General features: G+C 39.4%; 1 protein-coding gene across 6 annotated transcripts in view; it reads right to left on the bottom strand.

The window, feature by feature from the left end:
- ptprub (protein tyrosine phosphatase receptor type Ub) overlaps positions 1 to 24,087 on the bottom strand; it is a 531,315-nt gene that overhangs the window by 100,835 nt on the left and 406,393 nt on the right. For 3 of the 6 annotated variants that reach the window (XM_061951958.1, XM_061951973.1, XM_061951997.2), the window contains exons 14-17: positions 19,190 to 19,328; positions 16,757 to 16,780; positions 16,391 to 16,545; positions 12,078 to 12,265 (exon numbers count right to left, since the gene is read on the bottom strand). In XM_061951958.1, coding sequence (XP_061807942.1) covers positions 12,078 to 12,265; positions 16,391 to 16,545; positions 16,757 to 16,780; positions 19,190 to 19,328 — 506 coding nt within the window. The remainder of the gene's footprint in view (positions 1 to 12,077; positions 12,266 to 16,390; positions 16,546 to 16,756; positions 16,781 to 19,189; positions 19,329 to 24,087) is intronic. The other 3 variants (XM_061951982.1, XM_061951990.1, XM_061951965.1) reach the window with 2 other exon arrangements.

The following is a 24,087-nucleotide window of genomic DNA, read 5'->3' on the forward strand; positions in this document are numbered from 1 at the left end:
TCCTTGGATAGGGAGACACTCCATCAAAACAAATTCTCTGGCAAAAAAAGGTGTATTGATTGATTTCTTTTTTTAGAGTGAATTGTGTTTTGTCCTTGAGGGACAGTTTAATGGGGGGGGGTTTGAATGTCTCCCCCACCCCTCTCTCTACCACCAAAAAATGACCTATTGAGGACAAGTACTCATAGACTCGGTTTCCTGTTTGCCGTGACTGCTCGCTGTTGTAAAAAAAGCTAAGTATTATCTTTCTATCTGTGTGCTTCTAATTGTTTTACAGCTTTCTTTATTCCTTTCCAAACATACTTAGTAGTCTTATCTAACTTGCAAATCACCCGCTCTCTGTCTCACCGCCCCTCTCTCAGCTAGCTAGCTGCTAAGCTAACGAAGCTTAGCGCGGTAAAGGCGGCGTCGGTCTGAAGGAATCTGTCCCCATACGTTGCGACCACTTCTCTGAAGACAGCAAGAACTCGACTCGGTGAAAGAAATAACGAGAGTATGGCTCCCTGCTCTTCGTGCACCGTTCTCATGGATAGGTTGGCCCTACTAAAGGACCGTGTCCGCAGAGTAATCTCGTAACTTTAGATGTTGCGGACACATCTAGCGCTAGCCCAGCTTGTAGCAACCCTAAGCGGCCTACAAGCAACGGTGAACCGGTTGAGACGCATAACAAATGTAGCTCTTTAGCTAGTCCTACACCCCAGTCTACCGTGCACCACACCTTAGTCATAGGGGACTCCATCACCCGAAACATACAGCTCAGCAAACCAGCCACAATTAAAGGGGAACATTATCACAATTTCAGAAGGGTTATAACCATTAAAAATCAGTTCCAAGTGGCTTATTTTATTTTTCGAAGTTTTTTTCCAAATTTTACCCATCACGCAATATCCCTAAAAAAAGCTTCAAAGTGCCTGATTTTAACCATCGTTATATACACCCGTCCATTTTCCTGTGACGTCACACAGTGATGCCAATACAAACAAACATGGCGCATAGAACAGCAAGGTATAGCGACATTAGCTCGGATTCAGACTCGGATTTCAGCGGCTTAAGCGATTCAACAGATTACGCATGTATTGAAACGGATGGTTGTAGTGTGGAGGCAGGTAGCGAAAACGAAATTGAAGAAGAAACTGAAGCTATTGAGCCATATCGGTTTGAACCGTACGCAAGCGAAACCGACGAAAACGACACGACAGCCAGCGACACGGGAGAAAGCGAGGACGAATTCGGCGATCGCCTTCTAACCAACGATTGGTATGTGTTTGTTTGGCATTAAAGGAAACTAACAACTATGAACTAGGTTTACAGCATATGAAATACATTTGGCAACAACATGCACTTTGAGAGTGCAGACAGCCCATTTCAGGCGCGCTAAGAACATATATTTTTCCACGATTTCAGCACTCAGGTTAACCATACCTAAATAGACACAAAATACTGCATTACACAAGACTACCCGAATGTACTCGAATGATTGAAAAAAAGCTAAATTATTGGTAAACACAGTTTATGTATAATAATTTACGTAAAACTGCGAGTAATGAATAAAGTTTTCATCAATTAATATATTCTGTAGACATACCCTCATCCGCTCTCTTTTCCTGAAAGCTGATCTGTCCAGTTTTGGAGTTGATGTCAGCATCTGCTTTGAGTGTCGCAGGATATCCACACATTCTTGCCATCTCTGTCGTAGCATAGCTTTCGTCGGTAAAGTGTGCGGAACAAACGTCCAATTTCTTGCCACTTTCGCATCTTTGGGCCACTGGTGCAACTTGAATCCGTTCGTGTTGTTACACCCTCCGACAACACACCGACGAAAGTGAGAAAATGGCGGATTGCTTCCCGATGTGACGTCACGTTGTGACGTCATCGCTCCGAGAGCGAATAATAGAAAGGCGTTTAATTCGCCAAAATTCACCCATTTAGAGTTCAGAAATCGGTTAAAAAAATATATGGTCTTTTTTCTGCAACATCAAGGTATATATTGACGCTTACATAGGTCTGTTGATAATGTTCCCCTTTAAGTGTATTCCCAGGGCCAGAGCACCTGACATGGAAGCTAATCTTAAGGAGCTAACTCTAAGGTCCCCTCCAAGGTTTCTCATTGTATCCCATTGGGTTGAGTTTTTCCTTGCCCTAATGTGGAATCTGAGCCGAGGATGTCACTGTGGCTTGTGCAGCCCTTTGAGACACTTGTGATTAAGGGTTATATAAATAAACTTTGATTGATTTTCACAATGTGGCCGAAATCTTACACCTCGAGGGAGGGCCGCCATTGCTACACAAGAATGTGTGCAAAGTTTTAACTCATGACCATACACTAAAGATGACATGGATAAATGGACCAAATGTTGGATTGAATCTCATTAAAACATGGTCTGCAAATCTATGATAATTCTGTCACTTATGAATACAAATTCAGTTACATAATCACTGGCAGTCAGCTCATTTTATCCAGATTAGCTTTAAGATTCGAAGCCTTCGCAGGCTGATAGTGGAACATTGTCAGCCCTTTGCTGGGAGAAGAACATCCATCCGCCCGTTTTCTGGATGGCTTTATTCTGTTCGTTTGCAAATGGATGATTTGTGGGAAGCGGGGTCAAGCCTCAACAGAACAGCAGTCAATCACAGGACTGACACATAAACCACCTACGGAGTAAGGTTAATTTTGATGCAGTTTGATTTGGATCGAATACTCGAACAGGACTGAATTTTCCCCATGAGCTGTGTTGGCGTGATACATACATCATTCCATAGCAAGACAGTGGTTAATTGCGTAATTTGCAAATGAAACAAGCTGACAGTGCAGCACTCAAACGCATCGCGGCTGTCTACCCAATCAAATGCCCCCCTGCATCACCGGTGGCAATTTTGCTGCTGGCAAAACCATGAAGGGACTGATTGTTACACAATAGCCTTTTGATTTGATTATTATCATTGTTTACTAAAACAAACTGATAGAACACTTGCTTTGGAATCATAAGTCAAAGTAGCAAGCAGGTATTTTAGTACGGCCAGTGTAGAATTAAATCTAGAAAGGGGTTTCAGTGACAAAAAAAAAGCTTAGAATAGCTTGAACTTTCAAATAATATCGAGTTAGGAACTGTATTTGCATGTATTAAACATTTGTTTGTCAAAATTAAGGATCTATACAGAGTACTGGTATTTCTTGGTACTGGTTCATATTTGGGGTGGCCCAAGAGGACCGTAAAAATTATAGGATAATAATACGGCTGTCGGTACTTTTTTTTTAATCTAGCTGACTATTGTAACTATGACAAGCGCGCGATGTCACATTCAAAACACCGTGCTACTACTGATGTGCTAGAAAGTTGTGGACGCAACCATTCATTTCCATTGGTAAGTTAATGATTACTTGCAAACTTCTAATAATATAGTTGGAGCACCATTGTTGAAATAATAACTGATGCATCTGTGTGTGTGCTTTATTTTACTTAAATGCATGTCAACTCTAATTTATTGGCACATTGTTATATTCTTTTCATCCATTTTCTACCGCTTGTTATTGTGCTTTGTTTTATTTAGTTTACTTTTTTATGTAATTGGAGTGTTAATAAAATGTTGGACTAATCCCTGATTTATTTAGTTTTTATTACAGATGCTTTTAAACTGGCAGGTTAAATAAAAAGTAAAAAATTGTCATATTTATCAAGATTGGATGATATTTTTTTGCCATATCGCTCAGCCTCAGCATCTGATAATCAGCTTGGAATAATCACAAATATTAAAGCAATGATAATAAAAATAATGAAACTAATAAACTAGTACAGATCAAAAGTACCAATTAATACCGATATCTCAATCAATCATCAATCAATGTTTACTTATATAGCCCTAAATCACAAGTGTCTCAAAGGGCTGCACAAACCACAACGACATCCTCGGCTCAGATCCCACATCAGGGCAAGGAAAAACTCAACCCAATGCAATCAATAACAAATATCAATATCGGTATTGTCATCGATGAAATACTACACATATACATCCCTCGTCAAAATTGAATTACCGGTACATTTATCAAGAAATATGAAAGTCATTTTTGAAGGCTACATAAAATGTTGTGACGCGCTATACATGGCCGCCGGGCCTTCAGTTTGACACCTGTGATTTAGAGATAGAAAAGGCTTATCTTTACTTAGTAATTTGGCCATTTAGTCCACATTTTTATTCCAATATTATCCTCAATATTTTTGATTACTTGTCTGTATTTAATGTCTCCACTTATTCTAATTAATCGTTTATTTATCATTAATAGGTTATGTTTTCCATACTCATTTTCTTACATTTTTATTCGTTAAGTTTCCTGTTTTGTTAACTCGTAATTGCTAATTGATTATTGATTTATGTGATGTGAGACAGGCCTTAACGTTGGCAATGTTCAAATCCAAGCTGAAAACACTTTTATTTAACTGTGCATATGACAACTATAAGTGTTTTATCCACAATCTTTTATTTTTATTTAAATCATAATATTTTGTATGATGATCTTGTATTATGTTTTTCATTTAAATTCTGATTATTTTTTTAAGTTATTTTATTTTTGATTTTGCCTTCTTGTAATTTTCAGTAAAGCACTTGGAATTGCATGGTGTACAAATTGTGGCCTGAAAATATGTGTTTCAACACTTTTCTTTCACACAATAAGTGGAAAAAATGTATTCACCAAAATTTCAATTAAACCAGTCAATGTAAAAGATTGAATTATCAGTAAAAGACATGGTGACGTAGCATGAAATAATTTCAACTTCTTCCTATTCTTTTTCAGACATGGTGAAGTGTACAAATGTAACTTTGTGATGTTTTTGACTGTAACTTGTATAAACCATATCAAATCACACCACAACATACCAACCTGGTCCACAAACTGATCACTTACATGACATGGAAGGTTTCTTTGTATGTAACTGATAACCGCTGTAAAGAATGTTCATTACAAGAGTTGTTTCAGCAGAGACTTTGGAAAAAAAGCTGTTACTGGAACTGTAGTGGACTGAAACTGCATTGGAGTAGACAGAGGCACTGTACTAGTACCCTGTTTATTGCACTGCAGTTTTATTGGAATCACTTTTTTTTTGGTCTACAAAATGTTTTTCCAATAATGAGTCTTGTCTAAGGTGAACCCCGCCTTCCGCCCATGTGCAGCTGGGATAGGCTCCAGCACCCCTCGAGACCCTATAATGGACAAGCGGTAGAAAATGGATGGGATGGATGGAGTCTCGAAAAAGATTTGTTGCCTTGATACTTGTCAGTCAGTGAGAATTTCCTCATCTCTGATAGTCCAAAAGCAGAAGCTCCAACATTAAATTTCTTACCGGTGCCAGTGGTCCCCAACCACCGGATCCGTGACACATTTGCTACCGGGCCGCACAGAAACAATAATTAATTTATAAACTACCGCATTTTCTCCGACTCCACTTTCGCCTGTTCCACTAAACACACCAATAAGCTTGTTAATAGATGTATATTACAACTCCTCTGTTATAGTACATGGGACAGTGCACATTAATGGACAAATAAAATGTTAATGTGCCTGATTGTAGCCAAAGGCTAATTTTTTGGCAGTTTTTATCTGCCACACATAGAAAGCCGGTCCGTGAAAATAATGCATACATTAAACCGGTCCTTCGTGGAAAAAAAGGTTGGGTAACCCTGATTTGCAGTATATAGAACAGCCACACGGAAAATTATGGCTTTAAAACGCAGTCTTCTGATGCATTCCTAGAAAGATTTTTCCATTGTTCTGTTAAAAAAAGCAATCTAACACAATATTGACTCGGCAGTTACGAGCTAACAAGTGCACCTAAAAGACTGTTGGAAGCATGAAGAGGGACTTGGACTGTGTCTTCCATCAAAAAAGATTTGTCAAGTGGGTTGTTTTTAGATCATAGAACAGTTATGTTGCACTATACAGAATCCTTTTAAGAAAAGAAGACTTCACTCCTCTCTTGCTTCTCTTCCATCTGTCGGCAGAGGAAAGGGGATTCATGAAGACTCCTGAGACATTTAACCTCATCAGCCTTGCCACAGCGACACAAGTTCATCTTTGGACTCAAATGTGGATGATTTATTTATACCTTCAGCCTCCGTGTGATCCAGATGCCTTTTAACACCACTAATTAATTTCTGAGGGCTGTGCAAAAGGTTCACAGATGATGTCAACGCAGGACTGATAGCGTCCTCCAACTCTCTGCTCACTATTACTGTCAAGCACGTTTTCAAAGTTAGCACATTTTGTCTACAGCATGTACAAAATCTCTGGGAATGGACCAAGCCTCACTGGTCTGTCTTTTGGAAGAGTGGCCAATGTTGATGAAATACGATTTGTTGACAGGACAAGATTATATCTCAATGCACTAACATTAGACATTGATACTTTCACTTTACAACAAAGTACAGTCAGCACTTCAAGATGCAATTGGACTTCTTAATATTAGCACCATGTTCTACCACATTTGATACATTTATAAATGTACTCAAAGTTCCACAAATCAAGGATCAAATACAAAATCACAATCAGCTAAATTTGGGCCAGCCCAGAGTAAAATACCATAAATAGAAGAACACATTACACGAAAACAAAAATGGGCTATAACCTGTACAGTTATATTATGAGAGCTGGAACTTGGTTTGATGAACCACAAGATAATGTACAAACCCCGTTTCCATATGAATTGGGAAATTGTGTTGGATGTAAATATAAACGGAATACAATGATTTCCAAATTATTTTCAACCCATATTAAATTGAATGCACTACAAAGACAACATATTTGATGTTCAAACTCATAAACTTTATTTTTTTTTTGCAAATAATAATTAACTTAGAATTTCATGGCTGCAACACGTGCCAAAGTAGTTGGGAAAGGGCATGTTCACCACTGTGTTACATGGCCTTTCCTTTTAACAACACTCAGTAAACGTTTGGGAACTGAGGAGACACATTTTTTAATCTTCTCAGGTGGAATTCTTTCCCATTCTTGCTTGTTGTACAGCTTAAGTTGGGACTACAGGCAGGCCAGTCTAGTACCCGCACTCTTTTACTATGAAGCCACGTTGATGTAACACGTGGCTTGGCATTGTCTTGCTGAAATAAGCAGCGGCGTCCATGGTAACGTTGCTTGGATGGCAACATATGTTGCTCCAAAACTTGTATGTACCTTTCAGCATTAATGGCACCTTCACAGATGTGTAAGTTACCCATGTCTTGGGCACTAATACACCCCCATACCATCACAGATGCTGGCTTTTCAACTTTGCGCCTATAACAATCCGGATGGTTCTTTTCCTCTTTGGTCCGGAGGACAAGACGTCCACAGTTTCCAAAAACAATTTGAAATGTGGACTCGTCAGACCACTGAACACTTTTCCACTTTGTATCAGTCCATCTTAGAAGAGCTCAGGCCCAGCGAAGCCGACGGCGTTTCTGGGTGTTGTTGATAAACGGTTTTTGCCTTGCATAGGAGAGTTTTAACTTGCACTTACAGATTTAGCGACAAACTCTAGTTACTAACAGTGGGTTTCTGAAGTGTTCCTGAGCCCATGTGGTGATATCCTTTACACACTGATGTCGCTTGTTGATGCAGTACAGCCTGAGGGATCGAAGGTCACGGGCTTAGCTGCTTACGTGCAGTAATTTCTCCAGATTCTCTGAACCTTTTGATGATATTATGGACCGTAGATGGTGAAATCCCTAAATTCCTTGCAATAGCTGGTTGAGAAAGGTTTTTCTTAAACTGTTCAACAATTTGCTCACGCATTTCTTGACAAAGTGGTGACCCTCGCCCCATCCTTGTTTGTGAATGACTGAGCATTTCATGGAATCTACTTTTATACCCAATCATGGCACCCACCTGTTCCCAATTTGCCTGTTCACCTATGGGATGTTCCAAATAAGTGTTTGATGAGCATTCCTCAACTTTATCAGTATTTATTGCCACCTTTCCCAACTTCTTTGTCACGTGTTGCTGGCATCAAATTCTAAAGTTAATGATTATTTGCAAAAAAAAAAAAAGTTTATCAGTTTGAACATCAAATATGTTGTCTTTGTAGCATATTCAACTGAATATGGGTTGAAAATGATTTTCAAATCATTGTATTCCAATTATGTTTACATCTAATACAATTTCCCAACTCATATGAAAACGGGGTTTGTAGGATAAAGTATTATTTTCATCTAATCTCCGCATGCACATATTAAAACCAAGATGCAAATTGCATTGACATGGATGCTGCTAAAAGCAGCATTTTTTCATGCAGGAAAGCGAGGAGGTGGTCCGAATGTTGTGACCTGGTGAATCTACAGTACATCCGGAAATTATTCAAAGAACTTCACTTTTTCCAAAATGTTTTATGTTACAGCTTTATTGTAAAATTAAATATATTACTTTTTGTTTTCAACATTTTACAGACAATACCCCATAATGACAATGTGAAAAGTTTTTGAAGACATTTTATGCAAATGTATTACAAATAAAACACTTAAAAAAAATTATACACACATAAATAAGTATTCAGAGCTTTTGCTCAATGTATTGATGCACCTTTGGCAGCAATTACAGCTTCAAGTATTTTTGAATAAGATGCCACAAGTTTGGCACACCTATCTTTGGGCAGTTTCGCCCATTCCTCTTTGCAGCACCTCTCAAGCTCCATCAGGTTGGATGGGAAGCATTGGTTTTCATCCAGGATGTCCCGAAACATTTCGACTTTTCATTTAGTCTAGTCAGGGAGGTGACCAAGAACCCGATGGTCACTCTGTCAGAGTTACAGCATTTCGATGTGGAGAGCGGAGAATCTTACAGAAGTACAACCATCCCTGCAGCAATCCACCAAACAGGCCTGTATGATATAGTGGCCAGACGGAAGCCATTTCTTAGTAAAAAGCTTGCCCAAATGCACCTGAAAGACTCTCAGACCATGAAAAACAAAATTGCCAGGACTCATGTTTGGAGGAAACCAGGCACCGCTCATCACCAGGCCAATAAATACCTTCCCTACAGTGAAGCATAGTGGTGGCAGCATCATGCTGTGGGGATGTTTTTCAGTGGCAGGAACTGGGAGACTAGTCAGGATTGAGGGAAAGATAAATGCAGCAATGTACAGAGACATCTTGGATGAAAACCAACGCTTCCCATCCAACCTGATGGAGCTTGAGAGGAATGGGCGAAACTGATCAAAGATAGGTGTGCCAAGCTTGTGGCACCGTATTCAAAAATACTTGAGGCTGTAATTGCCACCAAAGGTGAATCAACAAAGTATTGAGCAAAGGTTGTGAATACTTATGTACATGTGTTTTCTTGTTTTTTTATCTTTAATACATTTGAAAAATGTTCACATAGTCATTATGGGGTATTGACTGTAAAATTTTGAGAACAAGGCTGTAACATTAAAAACAATTTTAAAAAAGTGAAGCGCTGTGAGTACTTTCCGGATGCAATGTATATAATGTTTAATAGGTTTGTTTTCGATTGTGTCTGGGAAACAATACAAAAAAAAACAAAAGCAGTGTTGTTTATTTTCAAGATATATATTTAATTGTTGAATGTTGTCTGCCTATCTGTGTTGGCCCTGCGATAAGGTGGGGACTTGTACACAATGTACCCTGCCATCCGGCCGAGTGCAGCTGGGATAGGTTTCAGCACCCCCGTGACCCCAAAAGGGACAACGGTAGAAAATGGATGGATGGATTAATTACAGATGATAATTTAAATAATCGCTAATTTTTGAAATATTTTGACAGCACTAATGAGAACACAGCCGCTCTGTTTCTGCCAGATAATAAGAAGATAGGGCAGGAGGGATCAGTTATGACAACTTTGCTATTTTTTCGTCATAATTATCGAATAATCAAGCCCCTTCTAGCGACTAGTGACAAATCTAGTGAAGACTCTAGGCAACCTTGACATGAAAGGACGTATTGCTCTTTCCAATGAGCAAAAGGTGCTACGGTTAGCCCCTCCTCGTTCTATAAGCACTCACGCGCTCATGTTTGTGTTAAAACAAATGTTTTTTAAAAAGTGACATAAGAAAGTTTATTTTTGAAAATGAATTCTCCCCTCTCCCCTCAGGCAGGAGACTACGGTCCATCCAGACCCACACCTCCCGCCACCTGAACAGTTTTTTCCCCTCAGCCTTCAGGCACATGAACAATAACAAGATCTGATAGCTCAGTTACAGCTCATTTTATTACCTATTCTGTGTTATATGTGTTTTATGTTGCACGATTGCACCAAGAAAAATTCCTAGTTTGTGAACCCGTTCTCAAACAATGGCAATAAAAACTATTCTGATTCTGATTCTGAAATCTAAACATATTTGTTTTATTTGCCCACTTTTGCAAATGCGACATAGCCATATAAGTTTGACGATGATGTCATTACAACATCCTCCCTATGTCAAACACTCTTGCTCTGCTTTGTCTGCTGGGAAAGGCTCCAGTTCACCAGTGACCCTGATTAGGACTAGTATAATAGTATATATCCTATACCACATAATGGCTATAGCGTGGTGTTATCATATGGTGAGTTACTCTGGTATTGATACCAACCAATAGTCTTGACTTAATCAAGTATTGGCTATGTCTTAAACCAGTGGTTCTTAACCTTGTTGGAGGAACCGAACCCCACCAGTTTCATATGCGCATTCACCGAACCCTTCTTTAGTGAAAAATAAAATGTTTTTTTTTTTTCAAATTCAAGACAAAGTTATATGTTTGTGGTAACACTTTAGTATGGGGAACATATTCTAAGTACGGTATCAAAGACTGAATTTAGAGTTTTTTGGACACTCGGGGAACAAATTCTAAGTAACAAAGACTTAATTTAGAGTTATTTGGTTAGGGTTAGGGTTAGAGGGTTGGGGCCAGGGTTAGAGGGTTAGGGTTATAATAAGGCCAGGCCGAATAAGGCATTAATAAATACTTAATAATGACTAGTTAAGAGCCAATATGTTACTAATTTGCATGTTAATAAGCAACTAATTAATGGTGAATATGTTCCCCATACTAAAGTGTTACCATGTTTTTTTACTGCTGCACAAAATGAACCGTGCATGAACATCACCTTGTTCAAAGAACAAAACCGACACAGTGCATAAACTCACAACAAATTACACACCTGCAAACCAGTCAGCTGTTGCCGTATCCTTAATACGCCGATAGGGAGACGTTTTTATTTACACGTTGAGTCGGGTGTGTTTTGACCTCCGCCGAACCCCTGAGCCCGACTCAGTCCCTGGGGTTCGATCGAACCCAGGTTAAGAACCACTGTCTTAAACACTATGTGCCGGAAAGATAGATATTTCTCTCTTATCACAAGTATATGTCAGGGTCTTTTTGTTATTACAAGCAAGGATATATGAAATCTACAGTACAAATGATTAGGTATTGACACAGAGGGTTTTATTGTTTAAATTAGCTGTTGTGCAACAAGTAAAAAAAAAAAGGATTCAAAAGCAATAACCTTCAGAAAAACTGACCGGCAGTGACCTTGTGCTGTTTCAATTCAATTACAGTATAGGCTCCAGCGCCCCCCGCGACCCCAAAGAGAATACGCGGTAGAAAATGAATGGATGGATGGATGAAAAACATTTATTTTCACAATATATGCTGCACTGAAAGCTACAGATCCATGTACAGGTAGTTTGTATAACTTCAAATACTTTTACCTTCACCAAAGCATTCCAGCCTTGTTACGCTTTGTGAAGGTTCAACATGGAGGTTACTGCTTTCATAGCGTGGATCTCATCCATTTTATACTGATCCTTCTGTTCAGGTTCACAAGTGATCTGGAGCCTACCACAGCTGACTTAGGTTGAGAGGTAGCGTACACCCCGGACTGGTTGCCAGTCAATCACAGACCACATAGACTATAGAAAAACAACCATTCAACCATGACTAAGTGGGAATTGCCTGCTGTGATAAAAAAAATGGCAAATCACATTTTACTATTCTACAGGATAATGTAATCCTACAACAGTAGAGAGCCCAGCACTTGACCAAAACAGCAGCCATACTTTGACACCCTGGAGGGTGAGAGCAGCGGACAATAGTCTTACCTCGTATTCCTGTTTGAAGCCGTAGCCCTCGGCTGTCTTCATCTGGTTGATGTGCTGGAGCAGGTCGGCCACTCGGACGGCGGGGTGGAGCTGCCCCGTGTGGTAGGGGGAGCCTTTGCGTCCACACGGGTGCCTCGGGGAGCCTCCCAGCAGGCTGCTGGCTTCGTTTACCGAACTACGAGGATCACCTGTGACAAGCCAGGTCACAGTTTTAAGATTAGGGTCAACAAGCTTCTCTAAAGTTTTACCATACAAAGAAACAACAATGATGTCGAAACAATCCTTATTAATTCAGTCCCGAAAAAACATTAGTTTCACACGGAATGTATATTATTTTGTGAAGCAGTATTGGGTATAGTATATATCTACAAGTGTGTGTATGGTGCATGCTGTTGTGATGGTTTATGCTTTAAAATCTCTCCTTCATTTAAGTCCAGTCCACATTTCATTCCTCACAACTCTCATCGACTTCACTCAGACTCATTTCCTTACATGTGTTACTGAGGCTTATTAGCTGGAGCTGGAACTGCTGGCTGTGTTGTGTGCAGGTGTGAACAAAAATGCACGTCTGTTTTCAATCTCACTTTGACTCATTCTTATGAATATAGTGATTTGGGGCCATTGCACTTACGGTATGCAAGTTATTGTGTACCATCATTAGCATAATCTTTGTTACTGCAGTTACACAGTGAATAACTGCCTTGGTTATGCAGCTATTATACACAATAGTGTAAGTTGTGTGATACATGTCTTCAAAACTAGATTGTGTGACTGATATGACATTTCTCCTGTCCATACTAATGACCAAGATCTGTAACAACCGTGCTGTAAACACATCCATCTTGTTCTTGCCATGACAATAACAATAACAAAAGGGCAATCGATTCAAAGAGCAACGGCAAGCATCACAAAATGTTCATTTAAATCAGGGGTCGGCAACCCGCGGCTCCGGAGCCGCATGTGGCTCTTTGATCACTCTGATGCGGCTCAGCTGCATACTTGCCGACCCCCCTGATTTTCCCGGGAGACTTCCAGATTTCAGTGCCTCTCGCAGAAAACTCCCGGGATTAATATTCTCCGATTTTCACCCTTACAATAATAATAAGGGCATGCCATGATGGTACAGCATTTAGCGCCCTCTACAATCTGTATTAACAGCGTGCCAGCCCAGCCTCTTGTTATATGCAACTTCTGCTTGCACACGTAAGTGACAGCAAGGCATACTTGGTCAACAGCCACACAGGTTACACTGACGGTGGCCATATAAAACAACTTTAACACTCTTACTAATAATGCGCCACACTTTGAACCAAAACCAAACAAGAATGACAAACACATTTCGGGAGAACATCTGCACCTTAACACAACATAAACACAACAGAACAAATACCCAGAATCCCATGCAGCCCTGACTCTTCCGGGCTACATTATACACCCCTGCTACCACCAAACCCCCCCCCCCCCCCAACCCTGCTCCCCACACATCAACCCCCCCCTCTCTGTGCGTCGGTTGAGGTGGGCGGGGTTTGGTAGCGGGGGTGTACAATGTAGCCCGGAAGAGTTAGGGCTGCATGGGATTCTGGGTATTTGTTCTGTTGTGTTTATGTTGTGTTACGGTGCAGATGTTCTCCCAAAATGTGTTTGTCATTCTTGTTTGGTGTGGGTTCACAGTGTGGCGCATTATTAGTAAGAGTGTTAAAGTTTTTTATACCGCCACCGTCAGTGTAACCTGTGTGGCTGTTGACCAAGTATGCATTGCTGTCACTTACGTGAGCAAGCAGAAGCCCCATACAACGTGTGGCTGGGCCAGAACGCTGGTTGTAGTGGGCGCTAAATGCTGTACCATCACGGCACGTTCGAGAGAGCAGCTGCCCTGAAATTCGTAGTCTGCCGGAAAAATTGGGAGGGTTGACCAGTATGACGCTGTCAACCCCTGATTTAGATTGAACTCCTTCCACAGCTGTGGATAATTTTTTCTAGGGTACCCACTAAAATGCATGTTGTTTGCATGTGGCAGGAAACCAGAGTACCTATAGTGAACCCAATTATTGTAGGTTAAGTTACTTTATTAGCACCTAATGTAAACTTATTTTGCAGCCAGCAAGATCAAAACATCCATTAAACATACAGAAAAAAGTAAAATCTCCACCATGCAATAAATGGACCAACCACACCACAAGCAATAAAAACATTTGATACGATCATAAAAGTACCGGTACTCAAAGTTGACGTCAAACAAGCATTGAATGAAAAATCCCAATCAGATACATTTTGGACAAGCTGGAGTAAAATACCATTTTGTCCCGCCATTTGGCCAGAGGAGAGAAACTAAAGAAGACAGTGGAGGTAGTTTGACATATCCACTAATACGGAAGAAGCTATCTGCTGAACCTGTTGATTGTACATGGAGGCTAGAGACAGCTCACAAATTAGTTTGCTCCACGGCTTACAATTCGGTTGAGGGAATTCCTGTCCTTTAGTGACAGATGAACGAATTATGAGACCAAAGAGAAAGACAACACAGATTCTGTAAAAGCATGGCAAATCATGATCATGATGGTTTTGCCAACATTAAAATGCTTCGACATGGAGGACTGTGGGCTCTGCTGTTGAACCCGTGAGTTGGACCCCAATCATAAACCCTCCAATTGTCACCTTTGCAACATGGCCTCGTCATTCTTGTCCGTGCGTGTGCATAAGTGGGGTGTAACATGCAGGGCCAGGCTTTTCATGTAAACAAGGGTTTACTGAATATCATTCTTAGCGACCAGAAGTAAATTTAGTAAAGGGAGTCGAAGTGTGTGCAAAAGAGACACAACGAACAAAAATGCAGTCCAAGTAAGTGTCGAATTAGATGTTAAAAAAAAGTACTTTTAATATTTTACAACAAAAAACAAACAAAATGACAAGCACAATTCAGCTCAATAGTCATGCATGTATATCTGTATATGCAATTATGTATATGCATAAATACATACACACACACACACACACAGACACACGCACACACATTTCCATACACATACGTACTGTACATATATACAAATATATGTGTGTGTGTGTGTGTGTGTGTGTATTCATATATATATAAATAACGTGAATACAGTTTTAGCAGGAATAACGTATAATTGTATCCATGAGGAAATGATGATCAGCTCCTGAAGTGACCTATCGCCATAATCACGTGGCCCTAAACAACCCTATTCAGTGTTTACGCCAGGGAATAGCCCTGGTATCGTGTGTTGTTAAACCAGGAAAAGGGCAGGTAGCAATGATCAACGTAGCCACAAATTTGCTGCAAATTGCACCTTCAGGTTAACTGAACACCTAAAAGTGGAGAAATACCGAGCAATATTGGCTGCATGCTTGCATGGTCTAAGCCCGGGCAATTAAACTGGTGGCCCGGGGGCCTGAGAATGACATCATTACAGATCCAGAGTTCAGTTCAAAACTTGTAAGACTAATATTTTTTGCGGCATATTCTTAAAAAGTTGTATCGAGGCACTTGGACCACTGTAAACATATTGGCAGATCCTTGCATTGACATTTTAAGCTTGCTGGGGTCCAAACTTGTGATTTACGTAACTGAGGCATTCCTCAGGGCACCCTTTTAACTCATCTCCTTTTTGGAAGTTACATATTTTTTCCATAATGTAAATGTATGTAACTCAGGTGTTGCTGTAACTTGTTGACTTCAGATGCAGTCAGTAGTCATTTGTTCAACTTCTTAGTTACACTGGTGATGTTCCTCAAGTTTCCATTTTATATCCGCTCTTATTCATCATTTTGTGCTATTCAACTGGTAGCCTGTGAGTTCAGTTCAAAAATCTTCTATATAGCAGCAGATTCTTAAAAACACTAGAGTGCTGTCATAGAGATGATCTTTGACTAGCCTTTTTGCAAAAGGTCCCTAAAAACAGCAGAGCGCTGCTGTAACCTTGACAAAATAAATAGACCAAAATCAAACGTTTACTGTGGAGAACGATGCTTCTCCGCAATATACAAAATAAGACTAATAGTGAAGGGAGAAGTCTGGCTCTCAGTTCCTTAGCTTTCTGGAAATGTGGCCCCCAAAACAATTTAGTTGAATGTCCCTGGTCCAAGCTGTTCGACTATTGCAATGGTATTGTTGAACAACTGAGCAGTGTGATGGTCTCACTATTGACACTTCCTCCACCCAATATGCCCATCTCTCCATCCCTTGACAACCACAGTGATAAAATGAGAAATAAGATGGACAAAATAAGATGGAGGACCACCAGTATGTATAATTGTAGCTATACATAAAAATGTGAAATTAATATTTATCTTACTGCGTGTGCCGCAGGTGTGCGCATCCATGAAGGAAATGGCCATCCTCTCATCCTCTTGGAGGGTGCTCTGGTCAGTAAAACTGCGCTCCATGGAGCCCATGTGGCTTTTCTCCTGACGGTACGTAATGGGTGTCTTATTCATGTTCACAGGTTTCCTATCATTGAATCAAGAAAAAGAGGACGTAGAGGGGCAAATGTGTTACACAACAAAGCAATAAAAGATATCAATCCTAGTAAGACAGAAAAAAAAAAGATTATCTGCTCAATTATTTAGGCTTCCTTGCTGTATGATTGACAGCCAGAGCATGAGCATGTGTGTGATGGATCACAAAAACAATGGAAAAGAAAAGAACCATAATCACTTACGGATAATAAGAGTAGTAGTTCCTTCTGGCAAGAGTGCAGGAGGAGGAGGAGGAGAAGGAGGAGGAAGGAACAACAATCAAGAAGAGATGAATCATGAAAGCTATGTCAGCTGAAAGCAGAATGCATTGATTACAGTGAAAACCAGAAGCAGGAAGTCTTCTGTGCGGGTGACCATGTGACTCGTGCAACAAGTGTTTTGAGCATGTGCAGATGGCCGAGCACGACAAGCCAGAGGGAGTTGTGTCACAACACATTTTGGATTGATTTCTCTTAAGAGTGGGAACTTCCTGGGAGCCCAGCAGAAGGACCTGATCTATAATGCAGAACTTTGATTGACTTTCAAAATGGACATTTTCAATATCAGCGCCTAAGCTGTGTCAGCCAGTTAGATGCACTGCTAATTTCCGATGTTACAGGGTTTCTTCTGAAATAGTAATAGTATATAATAGGGGAGGGACCAATTTTTGATACAAACCCCGTTTCCATATGAGTTGGGAAATTGTGTTAGATGTAAATATAAACGGAATACAATGATTTGCAAATAATTTTCAACCCATATTCAGTTGAATATGCTACAAAGACAACATATTTGATGTTCAAACTGATAAACATTTTTTTTTTTGCAAATAATCATTAACTTTAGAATTTGATGCCAGCAACACGTGACAAAGAAGTTGGGAAAGATGGCAATAAATACTGATAAAGTTGAGGAATGCAAATCAAACACTTATTTGGAACATCCCACAGGTGAACAGGCAAATTGGGAACAGGTGGGTGCCATGATTGGGTATAAAAGTAGATTCCATGAAATGCTCAGTCATTCACAAACAAGGATGGGGCGAGGGTCACCACTTTGTCAACAAATGCGTGAGCAAATTGTTGAACAGTTTAAGAAAAAACTTTCTCAACCAGCTATTGCAAGGAATTTAGGGATTTCACCATCTACGGTCCGTAATATCATCAAAGGGCTCAGAGAATCTGGAGAAATCACTGCACGTAAGCAGCTAAGCCCGTGACCCTCAGGCTGTACTGCATCAACAAGCGACATCAGTGTGTAAAGGATATCACCACATGGGCTCAGGAACACTTCAGAAACCCACTGTCAGTAACTACAGTTGGTCGCTACATCTGTAAGTGCAAGTTAAAACTCTCCTATGCAAGGCGAAAACCGTTTATCAACAACGCCCAGAAACGCCGTCGGCTTCGCTGGGCCTGAGCTCATCTAAGATGGACTGATACAAAGTGGAAAAGTGTTCTGTGGTCTGACGAGTCCACATTTCAAATTGTTTTTGGAAACTGTGGACGTCGTGTCCTCCGGACCAAAGAGGAAAAGAACCATCCGGATTGTTATAGGCGCAAAGTGTAAAAGCCAGCATCTGTGATGGTTTGGGGGTGTATTAGTGCCCAAGACATGGGTAACTTACACATCTGTGAAGGCACCATTAATGCTGAAAGGTACATATAGGTTTTGGAGCAACATATGTTGCCATCCAAGCAACGTTACCCTGCTTATTTCAGCAAGACAATGCCAAGCCACGTGTTACATCAACGTGGCTTCATAGTAAAAGAGTGCGGGTACTAGACTGGCCTGCCTGTAGTCCAGACCTGTCTCCCATTGAAAATGTGTGGCACATTATGAAGCCTAAAATACCACAACGGAGAACCCCGGACTGTTGAACAACTTCAGCTGTACATCAAGCAAGAATGGGAAATAATTACACCCGAGAAGCTTCAAAAATGTGTCTCCTCAGTTCCCAAGTGTTTACTGAGTGTTGTTAAAAGGAAATACCATGTAACACAGTGGTGAACATGCCCTTTCCCAACTACTTTGGAACGTGTTGCAGCCATGAAATTCTAAGTTAACTATTATTTGCAAAAAAGAATAAAGTTTATGAGTTTCAACATCAAATATGTTGTCTTTGTAGTGCATTCAATTGAATATGGGTTGAAAATGATTTGCAAATCATTGTATTCCGTTTATATTTACATCTAACACAATTTTCCAACTCATATGGAAACGGGGTTTGTAAGTCACTATGCTAATTCAAACAGGGTGGATGATATACGGTGGACCTTGAGGGTCACTCGCTAATAGTCTCTAAAAGTACACCTTTTCCCTCCCAATTACCATCTCATTTATGGGTCAGGCTTGTGCTTGGTGTGTGTAATTAAGTAGCTAATTGAATTGCATCAGCCTTTAATTAAATATTTCACACACTCAGATGGGTTCTGCAGATGAGAATTGTTGGTCCCTTTGGAGCATCAAAGGGGAATGAAAGCAATGACAGTAATGAAGTCTGTTGGTGCAACAGCAAAAATAGTACCTCTGGCATAAAAAGTGCTTACTGAGCCAATACCAAGTCAAAGAAATGAAGGAGGTGTGGTGTCACTGCACATAATGAGACATGCTTTATAACAATTCGGAGTCTTTACCCTTTCTTTATGATAATGATGACAGCACCCAGCAGGAGAATGAGCACCACCAGGCCACCAGCACACACCCCGAGAATCAGCCCCATCTCCTCCGAGTGTTGCGACACCTCCAAAGCCTTGCGGTGATCTTTGCAAGCGGCTGGGAGGAACAAAAAAAGATAAAGATAAAAAATGCATTTTGAATGTGGCGGAAAGTGTGTAAGAAATGATTCACAAAGACAACATTTAAAGTAGTCTATACAGAAAACTCTTTGGAAAGCTTCTCCCCCATCGGTACAATAATGCACTCATTCAACTTCTGCCGACTACACCGAAGACATCTGCAGAATTTTAATGTGTTTTTTCTAATGCCAACACTGCATTTCAATAGCGGTGATATTTCAAAGGGTCTTTTCAAATTGCAGGCAATAACAATATAGTTGTGCAAATAAGGAAGCGACATATATTGTCAGTGTTAGTCAACATAACAAGTATGGTTAGGTGGTTTATATCGTGAAACCTCCAGTGCCGTGCTCCAAAAATCAGTTTAAAAGTATACTTCCGGACAAATGTATGTCAAGTCAAACCATCCATCCATCCATTTTCTACTGCTTGTCCCTCTCGGGCAGTGTTGGGTTAGTTACTGAAAACCAGTAACTAGTTACAGTTACTAGTTACTTTATTTCAAAAGTAACTCAGTTACTAACTCAGTTACTTAAACCAAAAAGTAATGCGTTACTGTGAAAAGTAACTATTTAGTTACTTAAATATATATTTTTTTATTTTTTTAAGGCCCCATTTAATGCCCTTTTAGCCTTCATTTTAGTACTGTTATTGCACTGGAGAATAATACAATCTGTTGATCAACTTGACATGCAATTGCATCACTGAACTCTGCTAAGCAATGTGCTCTACATACAACACACAAAGACAAAGATATGTTTTAAAGGGCCAATTTGTTTCAGACCAGAACAAATTGACAAAAGTATTTTAAATAGCTGCAACTTAACATACATAAGTAACAAACAGCATAATAACAATAGCTGTAAAATAAGAAAGGCACACACTACATACATAAAGCCTAACCAGGCGTTTTCTCAAGGAATTCTGAAATAAAATCATGTCTGAAGCCCAGAACACTCTACACATTTCCCCACTTAGTTTAGAGAAAAGGAAATATTAGCCTGGCCCACTAGTATCCCTCTTTAGGTTTGTGAACTTTATAGTCTAAACATTTAGAGTGATGTGATAATCAAACACTCTAAAAGTTTAAAATGAAAGAGTATATAAGAGAATTGACAGAGTGTGTGTACCTTCAGTGTGCAGTGCCTCATTAAAATCCAGCCGCTGTTGGAGGTGGAGGTGAGTGTGTGTCTCTTTACTAGCTTCATCGAAACATGTTGTTTTTGTCGCTGTTTCAACATATTTGAAACTTACATTCAGCTAAAATGTTCTTTTCTTTGTGGTCGATAAAAGAAACGTACTGAAAATATCTCCATTTTAAGAAACTCGGCTTCGGGGTTCGCCATGACGTCTTGATAGTAGACACAGACACGCCCCCTCCCACACACACACACTCACACACACACACACACACGTACACACAGACAGCGCGCGGCGCGCCTCTTTTTTGTCGCCTCTTCAGCAGCGCTGCAACACTCAGATCTTCTCAGTTTCTAGCCGATACTACATAAAAAATAACTCAAAATAACGCAGTAACGCATCATGTAGTAACGGTAACGGAGTTACTGAATATAAAAAATAACGCGTTAGATTACTAGTTACCGCCGATAGTAACGGCGTTACAGTAACGCGTTACTTTGTAACGCGTTAGTCCCAACACTGCTCTCGGGGTCGCGGGGGGTGCTGGAGCCTATCCCAAAATATGTTTAAACCATCATGAGACATCTTATCTGCTCAGTGATCACATAAAGGATTAGCTGCATATGTTTTGCGTTTTTGTGGAAGTAATACCACAGAGCAAAAGTGTGATGATAACCATAGAACTGACATTGTAAATGGAAGGGTCTGGCAACTCAGTACAATAGAAGACTTAGAATTAATTAGATAAGATATACATACACAAATTGATTTCACCAAGTTCAAATGTAGACAGCATGTAGCTGAAATGTAATTGTCTAATGATGAGCATGTCAATAACCCCAAAAAGTTTGCCAACAAACCATTGCAGTTACCTGTCTGTCAGGAATCTTAAAAGGATGCCACGTTTTACTTAATTTTTAATTCTATTACTTAGTGGTTAAATTTAAGGATAGAGACCAAATTAGGTACTTTTATAGGTACCGACCGTGTACGGATTCAGGTATAATCAAATGGTGCGATATCTGGGTTAGACTTTGGAGGTTCCACTGTAGAGGTGAGCAGTCAAATAATAATTACATCATAAACATTTAGGAATGGTTTGGAGCATACTTGCCTACCTTGAGACCTCCAAATTCGGTAGATTGGGGGGGGTTAAGCTATAATTCACTGAAATTTAAGTATTTCTTATATATATATATATATATATATATATAAATAAAATAAATACTTGACTTTCAGTGAATTCTAGCTATATATATATATATATAGCTAGAATTCACTGAAAGTGAATATATATATATATATATATATATATATATATATATATATATATATATATATATAGCTAGAATTCACTGAAAGTCAAGTATTTATTTTATTTATATATATATATATATATATATATATATATACATATATATATATATACACATACGTATATATATATATATATATATATATATATATATATATATATATATATATATATATATATATATATATATATATAAGAAATACTTAAATTTCAGTGAATTATGTTCTGTGGTTACTTTTTGGTTGGCCAACGGTTTACGTTGTATTGCGCACCCTGACGGCAAGTGTGGGAGTCGGTTCTGAAGTGTGAAGTAAACAGACGTAACTTCGTCACCTCGCCTGGTTATTGACTCCAACCCAGAATATTACACTGCCCATACCTACGCTCCTTCAAAGGCTGTGCTACTGGCTGCAAAGCATTGCACTTTCAAATACAACAATGAATAAAGAGGAGTGTTTATGTGTATATGTGTAAATAAATGAACACTGACATTCAACTATTTATTTTATTTATATGTATATATATATATAATAAAATACATATATATATATATATATATATATATATATAAGCATATATAAGCATGTTATGTGTGTATATGTGTAAATAAATGAACACTGAAATTCAACTATTTATTTTATTTATATGTATATATATATATATATATATATAATAAAATACATATATATATATATAGATATATATATATATAACACATGAGCCAATCACCACGCCCCTAGGCCAGCCTGTACCCACCCACTCTGTGCCCTATATAAACCATGGTATGCGAATGCTCCCATTAAAATCTCCTGATGATTGAGGGTACCCCCCCTCATGAAACAGGCCTGTAGAGATGAAATAGTCTTGTGATTTTTTTCCCACACATACAGATATATATATATATATAGATATATGTATTTTATTATATATATATATATATATATATATATATATATATATATATATATATATATATATATATATATATATATATATATATATATATATATATATATATACAGGCTGTCCTCACTCAGGTCCGCAAGGACCTGGAGGGGGCGTGCCTTAAGTCCGGCTGGAAATCGGGAGAAATTCGGGAGATTTTCGGGAGAGGCACTGAAATTTGGGAGTCTCCCGGAAAATTCGGGAGGGTGGGCAAGTATGGTTTGGAGCTAAGATTGTTAGTGGTATATATATTTTTTTTTTTTGTGAGGTAGCCTTGAGAGCCTGCCATAGTAGGCCTACATATCACTGTGTGGTGCTGGTACAACACTCTGAAGATGCTTTTCCTGTAAATACTAAATTATTTATTCTATTTTAGACACATAAGTCACCCACACAGCAGCACCAGATGAAAACTTCAAGGGACCTAGCTGTCTGTGAGCGACTGAAAAGGTCTCCCAACTCGCAAGTTTGTACGTTCTCAATCACAAGGTTCCGCGTTCGTGCCAAAGAGTCGATACTTCTTTGTCTAGTTCACGGGGCTTACTGATGTAGTTTCCCTGTGCGTGTCAGTCAGTGCTGCAGGCTGTGCCAGCCCTCAAACCAGCCTTTCCGAGCACAATGGAACGTCTCGAGTGCGGCAGAAAGTCAGAGCGGACCTAAGCATAAAGCTCTAGCAGCTGGCAAAGAAAGCTGATCTGGGGCAAGGGAATGGAATCTTAGACCTGTTGTTGCCTGACTAGATGTAGCTGGTGGAGCTTTATGGCTGCTTTCTAAATAAAGGTGAAAGTCCGATATTATCAGCAAGTTATTGGTAGAATAGTTGTGTCGATCAACATCACTAATTGTTATAGTCCATCATATATCTAAAGGTGCTCAATTCAAATACTTATTTTGCAATACCATGCACACATCTAGTACATATTTCCTGATTCTATATCTACTAGTTATGTACTTTCCATATCATAGCCTGACGTTATGTATTCAAATGTACCCGTTTTTTCCACGTTTAACCTGGACTATCTATCAGGTGGAACATGAGCGTGAAATTGATTTCCACACGAATCCTTGCATCAGCCAGTTGCTCTATGTTAGAAAATTGGCGCATAGAGGAGGAATGAAAGTCTATTGTCGTGTTGAGCCTGTCGGAAGATACTTAATTAAACTGTCACCTGGAAGTTGAAACGTAATCTCCAGTTTTCAGTTTCCAGTATCCGAGCAGGAATCACTTGCCTCCACTTGGCTTGTGACGAGCTGCCGACAAACTTCAGCTTAGGAGACAATGATGCGGAGGCCATGTTAATGTTAGAGGGAGAGAACAAATCCCATAAAACACCTT

This window comes from Nerophis lumbriciformis, linkage group LG04, assembly GCF_033978685.3.
Source record: "Nerophis lumbriciformis linkage group LG04, RoL_Nlum_v2.1, whole genome shotgun sequence".
Lineage (NCBI taxonomy): Eukaryota > Metazoa > Chordata > Actinopteri > Syngnathiformes > Syngnathidae > Nerophis > Nerophis lumbriciformis.